Source organism: Thunnus albacares, chromosome 5 (assembly GCF_914725855.1).
Source record: "Thunnus albacares chromosome 5, fThuAlb1.1, whole genome shotgun sequence".
NCBI lineage: Eukaryota > Metazoa > Chordata > Actinopteri > Scombriformes > Scombridae > Thunnus > Thunnus albacares.
The window spans coordinates 8108970-8128060 of NC_058110.1; the positions used below are offsets into that span (position 1 = coordinate 8108970).

At 39.5% G+C, this 19091-nt stretch overlaps 1 protein-coding gene across 1 annotated transcript in view; it reads left to right on the plus strand.

Moving 5' to 3' along the window:
• LOC122981673 (LHFPL tetraspan subfamily member 4 protein-like) overlaps nt 1-19091 on the plus strand; it is a 39071-nt gene that overhangs the window by 13975 nt on the left and 6005 nt on the right. The window contains exons 2-3 of the mRNA XM_044350332.1: nt 14523-14759; nt 17942-17958. Coding sequence (XP_044206267.1) covers nt 14523-14759; nt 17942-17958 — 254 coding nt within the window. The remainder of the gene's footprint in view (nt 1-14522; nt 14760-17941; nt 17959-19091) is intronic.

The window sequence follows — 19091 nt, forward strand, 5'->3', positions numbered from 1 at the left end:
AACAATTTATTCATTTAACAAACAGGAGCCTCAGTAACGTATAGAAGAACCATACACAGCCACAACAGCCTGGCACCTCCTCTTCATGCTGGTCACCAGCCTGGTCACACACTGCTGTGGGATGGCATCCCATTCTTTAATCAGCATTTGTCGCAAGTCAGCCAACATGGTTGTGTTGGTCACTCTGGCACGAACAGCATGCTAAAGCTGATCCCACAAGTGTTCAATGGGGTTGAGGTCAGGACTGCTGGCAGGCCATTCCATCCTCTCCACTTCCAAATTCTGGAGGTAGTCTCTGATAAACCCTGCTCTGTGGGGGGTGAGCATTGTCATCTTGGAGGATAGAGTTCGGTCCCAGACTGTGGAGATGTGGGATTGCCACTGGTTGCAGAATCTCATCTCGATATCTCTCATTGAGATTGCCTCCAATGATGACAAGCCTCGTTTTTCCAGTGAGGGAGATGCCGCCCCACACCATCACACTGCCTCCTCAAAAGATGTTACTCTATCGGTGCAGCAATCAGCTTAGCATTCTCCGCGTCTTCTCCACACTTTGACTCTATGATCCAACTGCTGTAGACAGAATCTGGACTCATCGCTGAACATAACATTCCTCCACATGTTCAGGTTCCAGTGCACGTGTTGCCAACACCAGTGCAAACAGGCCTGACGGTGAAGGGCAGTCACGGCAGGCCTCCTGGCAGCCCTATGAGACCAGAGACTGGCTGCGTGCAGTCTGTTCCGGATTGTCTGGGCAGAGAGCCATCGGCCATATCATCCTGCAAATCTTGACTGCAAATTTGTAGAAGACAGCCTACGGTACCTAAGTGCTGACGGGATGAGGAAAAGGTTTTCTTGGGGTGTCGTCTTCTTGGGACGCCCACTTTGCGGCCTGTCTCTGACATCCCCCGTTATATGGAACTTGGCCCTCACTTTGGAGATGGTACTAGGGCTCACTCCAAATAATGCCACAACTTGGTTTTGCGGAACACCAGCTTGAAGTTGCCCTATTGTACGGGCCCTATCCAGATCAGTCAAATGTGGCATGCCAATTCTTGGAGCAGACACCTACTCACCACTGTAGCAGGGTCCATGCTCACAGGTGGGGGTACCAGAAGCTCAAAACAAGAGTCAATAGCAACAGCAAAATAAGCCGTTTGGCATTGGCAAAGAAGATTTGGCAAATTTTTCATGGGCACAACCCACAGACTCAGCTCTGCTGCTATTCCCACAAATGCGTGTTCCTTGCAAATGTGGCACCATTTAAAAGGGAAATAAACAGGCTTTCCAAAGGTATAAGATTTATTGCCAAGAAGCATTGTTACAACAAAGAAATAATCTAACAAACACAAATTTCCTTACTTTTTGTGCTAAGTTTATACACTTTTTTTTTTTTTTACAGATAAAGTAATACACTAGTAGAATCAACACAATCACAGTATGTAAATTAAAACCAACTATTTCACAAGCTTTCAGCTTTATTTAGTCTTCAAATAAATGTTTTGGAGGTGTAATAAAGCATATTTCTTTACTTCTACTCAGTATCAGCATGTTATCATGTTAGCATGCCCTACGCCCCTGTGATCTAAAACTTCTAAAAGTCTAATCTTGAACACTTGAAAAACTTTATTGTTCTATATATCTTTACAGGTCTGACCAGCTTTATGCTGGAACAACACTTGAACTAATCTGCATGGTTTATATCACTAGACACAAATGAGAAAAACAATTAAGTTTGGTGAACTGACCCTTCAATAGACAAAGGAGAACAAAATAGTACAACTGAGAATTTGATGTTCATTATGATGTCTATATCTTTATGTTATATAAGGGACTGGCCATACTGTTATATCATGTATCCAATTTCCTATTCATTTCCCATGAGAGGACTTCCTACTATCCATTTAACCAGTTTGAATTGTGGAAGAATTAATTGAAAGAGAATATAACCAATGCTGTAAAACCATTTTGTACAACTCATCAATCACAGAATTTAAAAAAAAAAAAAAAAATCTTGGCAAAAGTTTACAACTGTACATCTGACAATAAAGCTCTAAACTTTCACATGACCTTTCAAATCCTTTTATGGTATTCAGAAAAAAATGCATTGTCAAAGCACAGTTGTATTTTTACAGTGATAAAAAGGGGGGGGGGGGACAACACTAAAATATAGTGTGGAAAGGTTTTCTGTAACAGCACTGGTTCAGTGAGACACTCTTCCTCTAATTATGAATTAGATGGACTGCCAGAGGGGAGTGCTCACTGATCCCTCAGTATATCACAAAACTGCTGCGCGTGGCTCAATGAAAAACGATGCTTGGACTTGTGCGATGACACATTATATGGTTATGTGCAAGCCTCTGTGCGCCTGCCAATCCTCTTTCCAGATTTGGGACTGGTGCCAGCAACTTCCTCCTCAGCGGGTGAAGGACACAGGGATGCACGTGGAAAAGATAAAGGAAAAGAAAAAGAAAGAGAGAGGATGGAATGAAGCAGAATGGGAGGTTGAGGTTTAAAATCCACAGAGAAATGAGTTGGTGAAGGTATCACGTTTTATGCAAAGTCAATAATTTGAACACTAAGGTGTTAATAGTGTACCTGTAAACTTATGAATAAAAAGCAAGATGGGAGAGAGTGGAGCTCAGCTTACATTCCACAAATATAATTAAAGTGGAAGAAGACAACTTTTTTTTGCTTTAATTTATTATGAAGTAAATTGATTGCACAGTGTAATAACTATAGAATAATGACACCATTGGCGTTTAGATTACAATCTCCCAGGAAAAATGACGGCTCAATTTACGGCACAAATTAAGTGTGTCAACCATTGTGCAACCAAAAGAGGAAGAGGACAGAGCTTTTGTTTTCCCCGGAAGCTACTGGTAGCTATATCTCATAATAATTTGTTAGCAGGCAAGCCTCCTTCTATTGTCTTATTGCTATATGATAAATGTGGAATATTGCACAGACAAATCTGATCACACGCTACTTGCATCTGCATACCCTATACTACCTGAATAAACTTGTCTTTTGATTTCTAGAGGGTTTTTATCCCATTAGCTATGATAGCTAACGGAAAGAAAGCCCTTTAGAAATAAGTTAGCTAATACAGCCATACAGCCACTGAATACTGGATTAGTATCCCGTCAGGCTGGCTGTCAGGCTGATCTACTTGTTCATATGAAAATCAACGGACAGAAAATATGTTATCTGTTGCGCATTTTCTTTCATTTTGTAAAAACTTAAAATATGCTACCAACCCAGTTCACTTCTCTCAACACGTACTTTTTCTATCTGCTTTCATGTCTCCATTATAGACTACATGAATGAACAAACTCAGGCTTTTTCTCCTGTTTTCTTCTAAAGTTACTCCCCTCCACCCCTACGCCAACCCCTGCAGTAGTTACTTGTTTGTGCGAAGCAGTAACGTTACTCAAACTATGTCATTACAATGCGATGCACATCATTACAATAGCTTTTGCCTGTTCCCAAATTCAACACAAAATTGTGACAATTTCAAATGACCTCTTCAGTGAAAATGCTTCTTTCTCTCTCTTATTTCCAAAGTGATGTTGATCTTTAGTTCACGAAGCTATGCTCTGAGGAAAACAGAAAGCGATTCAGTTGTCTTTGCGACCGCAGCGCAAACAATAATACCACCTGGAAATGACAAAAATATAATCAAAAATGATGCACAGTGAGAATGCAGTATACAGTAGGTTGAAAGAGTGTAAAGACAAAAAAAATAACAGAGGGTGAAAAGAAAGGAAAGCTGCCTACATGCCAAGTGGGCCAGTGAACCCTGGCAGCAGCAGTATCTTGTAAAGTGCCCCCTCAGCAATACACACATTCACAAATACACACACACACACACACACGTCAGGCTTGATCCCAACTCCAATAAAAGCTCTGTATATCAGCGAGGAGGCCGTCCATTAGATGGATGGAGGACACCAGGCCAAGGTCTAGACACAGTAGCAGAGGGAAGGGCAGACCTCAGACAGCTTTATTACATTATAGAGCTGGACATGGTGATCTCTTAATGCAGTCATGTTCACACTTTTCCACTCCGCTGCTCTGTGTTAGACTTTAAACTGCAGGAGCTCACTTCCACAAGGAGGCCAGCGGTTTGAACTATTTATAAGAGTTTACAATTAGGTTCAAAATAAAGTTGTTAGACTTTAAATGTCTGGTCTCATGAGTTTTTAAAAAAGGTCTGGTGATTTATCCAAATCACCAGGTAAGGTATAAAACTGAGTTACATTACCGGAAAATATGGACGTAGTTACCGTGACGTCACCCGTTGGTTTCTGAAGAGTGGTTTTGAAGCTCAAAGTGAGCCGCTCTGGCCGTCGCCATCTTGGCAGTACGTGACACTGCCTAACTCCCAGCCAATCAAAAATGGGCAAAGAGGCGGGCCGAATGGCCAAAACAAGCCACCTAGCAGCTGGCGGACCTGTCACTCAAAGCAGCCATGTCCTTCATTATGCATAACTTTACAGCTTAATAAAATTTAAACAAGTGAGTTATTAAAAAATTCACTCCTGTACAGTTGTCATGAAAGGAGAAATTATCTATAGAGACCAAAACTGTTTTTTGTACCAGGCACATGTTTATTTCTGCTGTAAAGTTAATCATTTTAACATGGGGGTCTATGGGGAATGACTCGCTTTTGGAGCCAGCCTCAAGTGGCCATTCAAGGAACTGCAGTTTTTGGCACTTCCGCATTGGCTTCATTTTACAGTCCCAGAGGTTGCCGCTTTGGTGAAACTACTCTAAACAGGGTTTAAAAGCAATACTATGTAACTTTTTGAACAAAAAAAAAAAAAAAATCATTTTCTTCCTCCTACAAATTCAATTCAGTCCACTCGAGTTTTGCCACTACAGTCTCAAAGCCTTTACACACTGGGGGTGTAACAAATAAGCAACACGAAAATGTGAAATAATCGCCTGAGAATAATTCGCATTGAAACTATTAACAGTAATACGAATTTGCGACAGAAACACGAATTTGCAACAGCTCATTCTGCTGTCAGTCAGCCTCATGAAGGCAGTCAGACGCTGCTTCTGTGGACAGAGACACTCAACGCAGGTTGGAGTCCGTGTAGATTGAATGTAGATTGAATGGATATAACGTTTCTCTTCTTCTTTTGTCGAGTGAGGAAAAGAAGGACAAGAACATCATCACAGGATGTGGATTTTGACATCATCCTCCAGAGATGATGATGATCTCCAACCTAGATTCACCATCTCTGTCCACAGAGGCAGCCGTCCGTCAGCAGCAGCTCCTGGTGAGCTGAGAGGACAGCGGCCGGACAAACTGCCTTCACCAAGCTGACCGACAGCAGACACTTACTGAACCAAAACAGTTTGCATGTAAGCTCCATGGGAAGAGATCCAGTGTTTGTATTTATAAATATATGTTGATAATGCATTTGATAGATGATACATCAATGCATTGATTCATGGGCTTTATTTCTCCGCCCACTGTAGCAAGTGAGCGTAACTGTCTGCCGTGAAACAGGCGAGCTCACAGACAGACCGGGAGCTGATCAATCAATGTAGATACGCTAAATAAGTTCAAAACACATACAGCAGGATATTCAACACCCCACGTGGGCTTTTGCAATAAACAGCTGTCTGTGCAGATTACACTTCATGATTGGTTGATGCTTTTATTTGCTGTGCGAATGGGGGCCAAAATCCACAGTCCTCCTTCTGTGCAAAAATGTAAAAGTGTACCTGAACCTAATATGAAGCTTCAGCCGTCCAAACTAGCCAAATCAAGTAGATATCTTTCAACGTTACAGTCTTTTTAATGCCAAAGTTTCTCTTTTTGTTACTATACTTTCACAACAGCTCAACGGGGAAACACTATCCAAAGAGGGAATTTGATGCTAAAAAGACTATAAATGTCTTATGACTCCACGTCCCAAAAACCACATTATTTTAGCCTCAGCTAATATCAGTTTTTCACACTGGTATGAGCAGAGCATGTGCTGCTGGACATGCTGCATTAGGACAACAATTTTTATTTACCTGGAGATTCATTCATATCTATTGCATATAGAGGCATTAATCTAAATGTTAGGGAAAGCCATGTGCTTCTGTATGAATTTGCGTGTGTGTTTATTGGAAACGGGCCCTATCTTACGCATCTTAAGTGTGACGCAAGTGTCTTTGTTAGTTTAAGAGCAAAGCAGTTATCATTTTCCTGTCCAGCGCCCACGTTGTTTAAATAGCAAATGCACTTGTGCCCATCAGAGCGCCCATGGGCATGTTGGTCTTAAAATGTGTGGTCAGGCACATTGTTGGCACATTGCTATCTTCAGGCAGCAGAGAGTGATTGCGCCATTGACCAACAAAAACCTGGTCTGAAGTCAATGGTGCAGTGTTTCACTGTTATTTTAAGGGTGCATTACCAAGACAGTAATATGAGGCTACATAGAAGGGTGCACAACACACATGCACTCTGCTATTTACACACACACAGATGTGCAGCTGTGCACAGACATGCAAAAGATGACAAATAAAAGGATTACAATGTGAAAGATTATTATTGTGTACATCAACATATTTTAAAAAATATGTGTCATAATGCTTTATCATAGTATTTATCAGAATTAATAATCGCAGTAATACGTGTATTGCCATGAATTGTTGCAATACATGTAGGTATTTAAACAGACGGACAACAGCGGATCAGACACAGATTGACTTTCCTGCTGCATCAATGCATGAGGACATGAGGAACATATGAGGAAATAAATGAGGTGAAAATAATTATTAAACTAAAGAAGGAAATAAATCTGGACAGCTTCTAGCTGCTGCCAACAGCAGGATCAGCATCTTGGAGAGCTGATTAATGACTTAATTTTTGAACAATATTTAACAAATATTCTTTAACATTTTTGAGAGTACAGTGATCAGGTTTCCATACTTTCAGCAATTAAAACCCTGCTGATTTGACCTATTACTCCATGATTGAACAAAATGATTTTAAAGAAACTGAAGCTGTAATTAGAAAATAAACGTTTTCAAAAAATCAAACGAAAATACTTTCGCAACAAATTAACGAACAGGATCTCAAACTGGTGGTCTGGGGCTGACCACGGGAAGGTCTAGGAGCAGCAGGGGCCAGCGTGCTCTTTATGGATCGTGCGCTTTCACTTTGCGCATGAGCAGATCCGTTTCCTATGCAGAGAAGTGCTCCTTCTTATTACTTGGCAAATGTGCCATCATAATAGCAATCCGCCAAGGTGCAAGTGCACCACGCTTTTAAAGGGAATGGGAGATGACACTGATTGGTTTATTGCATGTTACACCCAAAACACACACATGATTAATTAGGAGACTATAGACAACCCCTTTGAACCATGCGCCATTTTTAAAATAGCAAAAGTGGATTTGGACACACTCTAAATGCACTTGCACCACGTGCTTTAGACCATGCGCTTCAGATCGTTAAAATAGGGCCCATACTGTCTTATAACTCAGAGCACACAACATAGTGTTGGATGGCGTCATGGCTGTGTCCACAGTCAAGCTGCTCAGGAGGAATACTGTGGAGCCTGAAGCTGCTCCCATCAAAAATACTTCACACACACTTATATATAGCACATTGATGGTATTTTTAGAGCTCTTATATAATCATTTGTGGCTGTTTGTCTAGAATGAAAAAAAGGATCTGTGTGGACATGTAGATAAGAAAGTCTGACAAAATTGTTATGTAATAAGTCTATAAATGTGTTTAAGGCGCTATAAATAAATTGGTGCACAGTATATTTAACTAGTTGGATCACAAATGTGTCTTGGCAACAAACTTGCAACTGTTTTCATTATTTTGATCTGCTTTGATGCCTTGTCTCTAACAGCTGACAGGCTGTGAATGCTGCGATGAAAAGAAACGACAGGAAGTGATGAACTGAGATGAAAAAAATGCAGACATAATGGAGTGTAGCAACAGTAGCCATCCAGCTCTCTTTCTTCTTCCTCATGCGACTCGTTTTTCCCTTTCATTGTTCAGCTCTGTTTGCTTCCACCCGTCCTCCCTCTCTGTTCGATCCCTCTGTTTGCCGCCTTTGAAGTTCCTCCCCTCCAAGTTCAGAATGCAGTGTCTTGAGAGAGTAGAGGGGAGGAAGGAAGAGGGGAAAAACCCCAACAACTTCAAAGGGCTTTTCTTGGGTTGTGGGAAGGTGGGGGTTATTTTTAGCCTGATGGTGCCCACTCAAACACTCGAGTTGTAAATGGAGGAGAAGGGCAGATAGAGGAGAGAGCACAGATAGATCATGTCACATGCTCACTTTTGTCATGCACTGCTGCAGAAAGGGCTTTTCTCTCATATGCAACCTGTTTTTTTTGAATGAATGTATTGTTGAAATGTCGAATCGCTCTATAAAAATTGTCCATGACTTTATCTCAGAAATATAACTGTAGATCTCAAAATGACTCAAAAGGTGGAAATTATAGTTCTGCAAAGATACACCTAAACGTCTCTGCAGATCTATGCAGAAAGGGGTGTTATGGGTAATCACAGGGCTCACATAGGGGCTGACTAGAGGTGTTCAGTACATGTACAAATGTATCTTTAACAGAAAAACTTCACACAGGACTGACTGTAGCTTTTAGCAGTGGAGCTCCCCTCACTGAAAGCACTGCAGCTCAGCTGTGATTAATTCCTTGTTAAAAGCTTACCAAAAGAACACAAAGTAAACAAAATGGTTGGCTGCTAAGCTATTAAAGTGGTAAACAGTGCTTGTATACACCTAGTTTTATACTGAACTGAACTTAACAGTTGGAACTCGCAACTGACTGAACTTAAAATTGAACAGATAGAATCACAGCTGAATGTCTGGGCAGCATGAACGCTGATGTGTTTGCATACTGACATGCGTACTGAAGTGCATTTGAGCAGTGATGCATCACTTAGCATAGAAAAAAGTGAACAAACTGCAGTCAGTGACAAAAAATCTTTGAACTGAGCTGAACGAAATTACTCGAATCAGCAAAGTGATTCTAAAGGTCCACCTCTAGAGACGACACGAAAGCCTCCCAGATCTCTACAGCGCATTTCTGGGGTGATCTAACCTCATGTCAAGAGGCTGGTTTTGTAATGGAAACATCTCCAAATGCATGTTACGGCCTTAAAAATACTCTTGACTAAAACATGGGTTTTATTTTTAGCCATTGCATTTAGCCAACTGAAACTGGCAGTTGGGATAATAACTTTGTTTTTGTTTTATAAATAATACATTTGACTAACCTGGGGGTTTGTTTACAACCGTCTGAGCGTTCGAACTCTCTTGCTTGTTGCCCCCTATGGACCTATTTTAATCAATGTTACCCCACCCTAAGATCTCAGCAATGACTTTGAGCTATGAAAATGAAACGCAAGTTTTAATAAATAGTAATTACGTAATATGTACACAGTAAAATTGAATTACATCGAAAAACAGTATTTTGATTCAGAAAACCTGGTTTTTAATCACCCACAGCACAAACGCACCTAAATACCCAGTGTGTTTTGGGCTGTTCATGGACTCCATCTTTGTTTCACCAGATATATTGTACTATTTTTTGGAATGGAAACAAGGGTTAATAAATATGTAACAAAGGGAAATGATTGGCTAATGAGCTGCTCTGAGGCTGAAGTATTTTGCCCATCAGGTTTCTGCAAGTGGGTCTGCATCCACATTTTCAAAAAGCCCACACTCAATAACTTTGGATGGTTTTCATGGAAGACAGGGATACATTCATCAAAAATTCATAAAACATGTTACCTGACGCTCATTACTCAGTTAATGATTTTATCATCTCTCATCTACGTTAATATCTTGTATAAAGGTCATAAAAGAAGCTAATAATGTGATGATTTCCCACGATGATTACTTCCATTGCTCTTCTATTCTCTCATTACTTACTGTATTATCGTCATTATGTTCTTTCTCATTACACTTTCTCATTACGCCTGCAATCATTTTGTCAGAGGAGCAGTCACATTTTTGTACACCTCAGCTTGAAATACGACTCTTCATATTCGCACGGTGTTCTGCTTTACACAGAGAGGTGGTGACTAATCTCATATCCTCCCTCATCTGCTGCCATGAGCTCACCACCCACCATTTACTTGTGTGTGATGGATGGCTAGCAGGTGAAACAGAGGGTCTTCAGAGGGAATCACTAATGTGACAAGGTTCAGCCATATGACTAATGGACTTCACTTTAATACACTCAGATCCAACACCTTCAGACCTTACAAGCACAACATTCCCCTTGTTGAAATTCATTCATGTGTCAAGGACTCTATTTTTCTGATATAGGGTACAAACGTAAGCGAATTCTCTGGGCACAAACAAGTATGGTCATCACCAGCAGTTTTTTGCAATTTTGGTGACTTCATCACCAGCACTTGAAAAGGGGGAGAGAGGCTATGAGAGAGACAAAGAAAAAAAAAATTTACACTGAAGCACCTGAAGTTCCAAAATACAAATACACAACACCCCAAATATAAATGTACATCACTGCAAATATGCTCTCAGTGGCAGCTAATATGGATGCATATCAGTTCTGCAGCTTCAGGCATACTGTACTATATCAGCACAGCTGGTTGTGAAAACTGTTAATAGTCTAATTATTTAAACTCCATCTTCTGCTCCACCCCTGCATATTTGAAAAGTCTCATTCATGTCTTTAAAGTTTATTAAACATAACTGAGCCCATGCAAAATATTTAAAAAATACCTTCTTCACCAATAGAGAAAAAATAGATAAATAAACCGTTCATATATGATTGAAAAAAAAAATACAAATTGGGGTTTGGAAATTTGTTAGTTTTATTTAGGAAAACATAGTCAGTTACAACAAAATCCCGGTTTCTTGTTGGAAGATTTAAACTAAGAAGGTATCCACACTGTATCAAATGTGAGGTCAGAGAGCGCTCCTTTGACATCACATTCTACAGCCATGCTTTGTGACGCTGTATTCAGGCACAGCTGTGCTTTTAATCAAGTCAATTTTTATTTGTATAGCCCAATATCACAAATCACAAACTTGCCTCAGGGGGCTGTACAATCTGTACAGCAATACAACAGCCTCTGTGCTTAGACCCTTGACCCTTGAAGGAAACAGTCCCCCAAAAAAAGGTTTCATGAGGAAAAAATGGACAGAATAGATCAAAAAAGTAAAATTACAGAATGAACAAAGGGGATGACAAAATTATAGATAAACTGATAACATATATGAAGAATGTATTGGGAGGATGTCAAGCAATTTCCAGGTGCCACATGACCTCCTAACACCAAGCTAAATACTAACATCAGCATGCTAACACGCTCACAAACTATGCTTACATGCTGTTTAGCTTTAGATATACTATAAGTACATACGACATGTTTACTATCTTAGTTTAGCATGTTAACATGCTATGTTTTGCTAATTTGATTTAATCCATGTGTAGTTTTTTGTCAGTTGTGTTATTACAAATGTCAATGGGATATAACCTGCAAGTCCCAGTCTGACTTTGGCTCTCTATCCTCTGTTTAACATTTCAGCCAGCTGTTGTGTTTGAATGCTGCCCAACATCCATCAGTGCACACGCATAAATGGCACACACAACACTTAAAATATTCACAATTGCACACCAATTGAGTTCCAGACGTGAAATCTTTTGAACATTTATTGGACTGAAGCGTAATAATCACCGACTCAGCCAAATCTGTCTGACTTTTCATGTGTATCACAAGTGATGTTGCCCGTGGAAAAGACATGTCTGGTCTGGAATGAAGATTCAGTGTGACGCCTGCCATGTATGTTCCCCATCTCCCAGTGGAGCCCACTGCTTTACTTACAGCCCCTCAGGCACAGGCTGACTGCTATTTAAACAGTGCTGGTGAGCAAGGGATACGGCATAATCAGCTCCCCAGTGATGCTCACTTTGATGAATGAGCAGAGGTGTAAAGTATAGATTACCGTTTTTGTTGTAGTGTCGAAATTGCATGTATGGATTTCCCTTGAGGGTTTTGTACCTTGTTGTATGTGTGTGTGATGCATGCACCCTCTCTTGTTTGTGGATGTGAGTGCATGCATTTTTTCACATATGTTTAAAATTTCTCAGTTGTCTCCAGGTGAATAATGTATAGAGGGCATGTGTGCATGTATTCAATCTTTTTTCTGTCTCACTACTACTAACTCCTCTACAAATGGAAAGCTACTAGCATTCACACACAGCTAAACTCTGCTCACATCAGCAGTGTTTAAAGCTGCAGGAGGCAGCTTTTCTAAACATTTTCAGGTAAAACTGCAACAATGTTAGCAGCATTAATCACAAAGTAGGTCTGTAACGCAGTAGATCTGCCCTACTTGCTAAGTAAGAGTTGATAGAACCACATTATTTACCCAAATTATATTTGAGTGTTGAGTGCGGACACTTCTCTGCACACAGGAAGTGACTAATGGACAGTAAGCAGTGAAATACAAAACTCACCAAGATTATTTCATACATCTGCTGCCTGTCTTGTTTGCTCATTTTCTTTTCCTTCTCCATAATCATATTGTGATTGATAAACATGAAAATACAGTGTGTTGTGTGCTGACGTCACCTCACCAGCACTCTCTGTTGACTCAAGATGAAATTAACTTCTCAATACCAGTTGGACCTAACTAAAAAAGTCAGTTAGCCTGATCGATATCTTGTTCATGTTAATTGTTGTTGCTACTGATTTCTCTAACCAATCAGTAGAAAGACATATCTGTCCCACCAGTGTTGTAATCAGTTGACACAGAAGCTGCGGTAATGATGCTGTTAACTTGAATTATTTAAGAAATAGGTTAAAGAAATAGATTTAAGAGTTGTTATTTCTGTAAATCGACCTACAACAACAACTTTGGGTACAGCTGGGTTAAACAGGGTTTTTTTTTCATAATCGTCATTACTTAGAATGTAGCTAGTTAGCTAGCTATGTAGGAAGATTAGATCCCCATTCCTCCTTCTATGGGGCAGCTGTGGCTCAAAAGGTAGAGCAGGCTGTCCACTAATCACTTTGGGCAAGATACAAGAATTGCTCCTGTTGGTCAGGCCATGCACAAGAATGAGCGGCAAATTGTAAATCACTTTGGATGCCAGTTACTTCTGCCCACTAAGCTCTGATTGCAGAACTGTTTCTCCAACTGGCAGAAACAGCCATCAGTCGGTACCAGACTTATATGAACCGCTGAACAAGTCGAACATGTGGGCGGTGATTATTATGTAATGATTAAATAAAGAATGAAAAATGACACTGCATATGATGACATCAAATCATTTCATCATTTAGTATCCCAGTTTTTCATTGCTCATGGGCAGGAGGTTGTGTAACAAAATTAGATTTTTGAAATATGATTGATATTGATAGTCCACTGCTCAAATGAAGGGTTAGAATCAGCAACACTGACACTGTTTGTTTTCTTACCTTTAAAGCCTATTTGGGGGAAAGAAATGTGTTTAGACTGTAAACACATACTAGATCAGTCACCTTCATGCACAGTATGTCCTGTTTAGTGTTACAATGTGGTGTTGCTTGGGATTAGCCTGTCTTTATGGATAAAGGTAGTTAAGGTATGGTTAAGGTTCAGGTGTGTATAAACACAGAAACAAATGTACATATTTAAAATGCATGCACTCACAGAAATGCACAAAATACCATAAGCATATGCATAGACATACCCATATACAGTAAACATGCACACAGAAACACACACAAACACCTCCATGAAATCCCAGATGTAAAGATATGGAAATCAGTAGTAACTTTTCCCCTTAAAATACTTTAATGTTGACAAAATTGCTAAATGTAACTTTCTGCATCCAGTTCATTGTTTACCAGTTTAGAAGCAATGAGAGAGGTTTCCATTACAGATACCATATATACTATATGTATCCTACAAGATGGTGTGTTTTACACAGATCTCATATCTAGGCATTGAAAAAATAACTGTACTATCACCATCAAAGGGCATGAAGAAAAAGTTGGACTCAGTATGAGATCTTAAGCCTCTCTGCCCTGTTTGGTGTCCTTTGGTATAAAGCAGACCGACCAATATTGCAAACATTCATTTGCTCTGTGCAGAGTACTGGTGTCATTTTGACTGTTTTGCATTTGCTGCAATTTGTCACCATCAGTATATTTGCTGCAGCTTTAAATTTTTATAATCTTTAACAGGTACTTGGTGGTGGATTTATTTATTTAGTATATTCTATATATAATGTGTATTTTCTTGTGTAAATTGAAGCAACATTTTATTGCAGTTAGTTCATGGAAATCCAGCAATGAGATTTCCTCTTCCATGTTACCTCCCTCTATCTTTGTCACGCATCAATTGTACCCTCTCTCTTTTTCCTCATCCTTATTTCTTACATCATCCTTCCTCTCCCTTGTTCTCTCCTCTCTTTCCCTTTCTCCCCTAACCTCTGTTTTTACATCCCACATATTCATCTCCCCAGTCACAAACCTCACCGTAACCGTCCTCTTCCTCTGTGTCCTCCTGCAGGAGTGTGCCTGGTGCTGGGTTGCATGATCTTCCCTGACGGATGGGATGCTGAGGTGATCCGGGACATGTGCGGGGAGCAGACGGGGAAATACTCCCTGGGCGACTGCTCTGTACGCTGGGCCTATATGCTGGCCATCATGGGCATCCTGGACGCCCTCATCCTCTCCTTCTTGGCCTTTGTCCTGGGCAACCGGCAGACGGACTTCTATCTCGACGACTTGCAGACAGACAACAAAGGTAAGCAAAGAATTACTGAAACACAATACTTAAAAAGTAAAAATGCTTATTGCTTACCCTTTCAATGTTTATGTTTGCTCTGCCTTTTCTTGTTCTATCAACACTTTGTTTCTGAATTACTGTTAATTAAAGGATAGGTTTACATTTTTTCAAGTCTGTCTTAAACAATAATGAGGTGTCCATATGAACATTGATGAAACATTTTTAAACATTGATGAGGTCTAGCTTGCTCTAATCACTCCTACTACTCTGTACTGTACATTAGATCCCTAATGCCCATATGATGTAAGTGATGGGGAAAATTCACAGTCTTCAATCTGTGCAAAAAATGTTTTTAAAGGTTTATCTGAGGCTAATATGAGGCTCCAGTGGTCTCAATTAGTCAAATCAAGTGATATCTCCCAAAGTTAGTCTTGGTGTCCCTCTGAATAGTGTATCCAACATTTTTTCCATTTACAAGCTATGCTGTCAAGCTTAGCTTCTTTCTTGCATAGGACACATGTAGTTCACATTAACCAGCAGATTTGTTACTCAAAATTCTCACAAATTTCTGAACCAATGGGTCTTTGATTTCACATACAAATACACAAAAATGGGCTTCTTATTTCTAGCCAACAACAGTTGATTTTTGCTAGCATATTTTATCAACTGCAGCTAGTTAATTAATGCTAAATGAGTTTGTTGAGTTATACTATAGCTGTCTCTAGCTGACATTTTATGTTTTGCAGCTTAATTTTCTTAAAATGGGAATCCTTTTAAAGGGTCTAAAATATGCACTTGATGTACATGAAATAATGCTAAAAGAATGACTCTAAAGCTACACGTCCTATGGGTTTATGATCAATGCTGAAGATAAGGAGAAGCATTATTCTTGGTTAGGTGGTTAGCACTTGTATTATAGTACAGTATTTTGAATAAATTAGTAATTAAAATGTTAATTTGTTCCATCATAACCCTGCTTGAAAAACATACCTGGACAAGCAACACAGATGTTAGACTTATGCTTTGTTTATAATATATTCAAACTATGTTTCTTGGCTTTCAAAGTCACGCTAGGTTGCTAGTGTAGGCAGTAAGCTAGTTAGCCGCTATTTGCAGGTAATGTTAGAACGGACAAAAACACTGTTGTCCATTCCTTACACTTTTGCCCTTGTTTTTTAAAAAGGTGACAAAAAAACACCCCAAACAATAACTGTTCGGGGGAGGGGTTTAGTGGATGGACAATTCACCTTGATGCTACTTTTATGTTTTTTTGTTTTCATGGATAAAAGATGAAAATGAAATAATAAATCAATTAATCAAAATTAATTTTTGCACGGTGACCTTTAGCTGCTTTCATCCAATCTATATGATCCTGTTAACTGTCCTTTAAAACAATATTACCATATACCTAAATAAGATAATATGAATGAAATAAAAGGAAAATAAACAAGAGAATAATGTAATAACTAAATGCCTTCAAAGTCAGTCTTCCTCCATTTTTTTTTCTTTTTATATTTTTGTGAGGCCATTAACACAAACAACATTTGCCCAGTTGAAAAATGACTACACTCCAACATGACCTCAGTAACTCTGTATTAAAGAGTGGGAGAGAGTCCCCCAGAGTGTTTCTGACAGTTTGCATGATGTTGCATCAGGACAGTTGAATCACATTGTTTTAGCTGTATGAAAAGGGAGAAGAGGAGGAAAGGAATGGCAGAAGAAGGCGGTGAAGGGGCAAGAGTAAAAGATACAGTGCAAAACAATAAAAAGTCTCCTTACATAAGGATTATGTGTTTGACTCCACAAGCCCGATGTGCAACAGCACAGAACGAAACAGAGTGAGGGAGAAGGAGAGGCAGAAAGAAAGAGATCTATGACATAAGACATAGTAGTCTGAGAGATATACAGACAGATAGAGAGCGAGATAGAGTAAAGGAGAGAGGAGGAGTGAGAGGAAGAGACTGAAAGATAAAGAGAGAATAGTGACATAAGATGTCTCAGTTCTCCGACGGTCTATCTCTGTGATGGTTTCCATGGTAACTGGAGATATTCCAGGGCGTGGGTGTGTCTTTCTGTTCTTATCTGATTAACCTCACTGACAGTCTCAGTGATTTTACACATTTAATGCATCTAATGCTTCATCAGCTGTGTGAAGTTCCTTTTTTTGTTCACACTTTCATAGAGATCAATGTCCCTTTAGTATCTGTATATCTACAGTCCATGAAAGCATTTGTTGTCCATAAAACTTAGGAAGTGAAATAGTAAGCTTTCTGTGAGGAAAGACTGTATCAGCATTAAGTCAGCAACAAGACAAATATCACTGGGTTTATATTAACATATAAAAAGTGTTACAATTTTTAGTGCACTGCAACATTTTAAGTAGAAATATGTACCGTATTTCCTCAAATAAAAGACAGTAGTCAATTAAATCCTGTGTCTCTGATAATAGCCGGGGGCTTGGTCAACACAAACAAATAAAGATCAGCCCCAAAAACAGGCCAGGGAAAAAACAAGAGTGGATAAACTCCTGCTGCCTGTTATATAATGTGCATGCCAATTAAGCATAAACAGTAGTTACCTGGATGTAACTCCAGTTCTATGAGTACATGTGTAGCCCTCTAGCTGACTGTCACAGAGAGGGGAGTGGGACAAAGGAGACGCAGTATTGTTTAAATATGGGGATAACGGCCCGCATTTTAATAATAATGATGCCAGCGACACTACAAGAGCATGGGTAACCAGGGTAACTTGACTAAGCCAGCGAGCATACATCCATGAGCATGCTACTAGCATGCTACAGCTAAGTGGTGCACTGCCAAAACGTTGCAGTTGGAAGTGCTATAATTATTGTTCTGCATGTCGGAGTAAGTGGATTACTAGTAAGGCAGTAACAATAAAGGCCTCTTTCTAACATAAGCCTGTTTCCAATAAAGGTCTGGTACCCTCTGTAGTCGAGGTAAATAAAGGCCATGGCCACTTTTTGAGGAAATAGAGTAAATCAAAACAAAAAATTAACCAACTATGGAAAATGTGGCCATAAGCTGGACAAAGGTAGCAAATAAATGTCTTTTTTTTCACCAGTAAGTGATGCCTAAATGCTTAACTCACACTTACATACCAGTAATCATATTCGTGTTTTGCACAAATATGCACTTTTTCTGTGTATATGCCAACACTTTTGTTCTTTTTTGTCCTTGCAGATTTTGCTGTGTCAAGGGTAAGTTGACATTTCATATGCATTATGTTTGAGGAATACCTGCAAAAGTGCCTGCAAAAAGCCTTGTTAGCTTTCGGTCATTGTACTGTGAAAAGGCAAGGCCCATGCAGCCACATTAACTGACGGTGGTGGTGGACGAGTCTGTTTGCCACTGGTATTCAACTATACCACAGATTGTGAACAGCAAAAGATTATATGGTAATTTATTGCTGAAGAGCAGGAATACCTGTACTATAAAAGAGTACTAGCAGTTTAGTATTGCGCTTCCGTAAAGTTGGGGGAGGCAGATTTAGAAAAGAAAGATCAAAAGCGATGCAACACAGTCTGTGATGTCCTGACTTGAAGTCTCTAGCTTGGGCTAAGTTCTAAAAACACAAGATCCTATTTTGAATTTTCTAAGCAATGATCACTTTTCATGTCCAAATATTAGCCAAAACCTACAATTCACATATATAAATACAGTATATGTATATACTGTATATGTGTGTGTTACCGACTGACACATGAAAAATGCAGCAGATCTCAGCTAACATGTCAATTATAGGGTTGGAACAGTCACGCCATGCCATGAGTAACTGCAATTGTGGTTTAGTGATCTGGCACAGCTTGAGTTTTCCATCCAACAGAGTGGCATGGTAAAAAGAATTGTTTATCTCAATGACATGTTGAAGGTGTTTTGACATCTATCATACTGTGCCTGTTTCGTCTTGTACTACTACTGGCTGAAATATTGAAAACTGATCCACAGAAGGAAAAAACAAGCATTTGTACACAAAGTTACAGTGAACAATAGCAGTTGGTTCTAACCTCCATGGCACATATGGTACACTGTACCATGTGCATTCTGACTAGTAAAAATTAACAAAGCACCTTTCAACTTTGAAATTCTCTGTGATCAACATAGAACTGCACAAATCTGTCGATTGTATGCATGCGTGCGTCTTTTAAAATTAACGCCTCCTCACTAAATTTATCACCCTGATGACATCACTGGGGTTATTTTGTTAGACTTGACAAAACTCAAGAGCCACAGAGGGCATATTAAAATTGTTTTCACCAAATTAGTAGTACTCCCCATTACTAGTAAACGATCTTAATTTGTATCATCAGCACCTTATAAATGTAAATGTTGT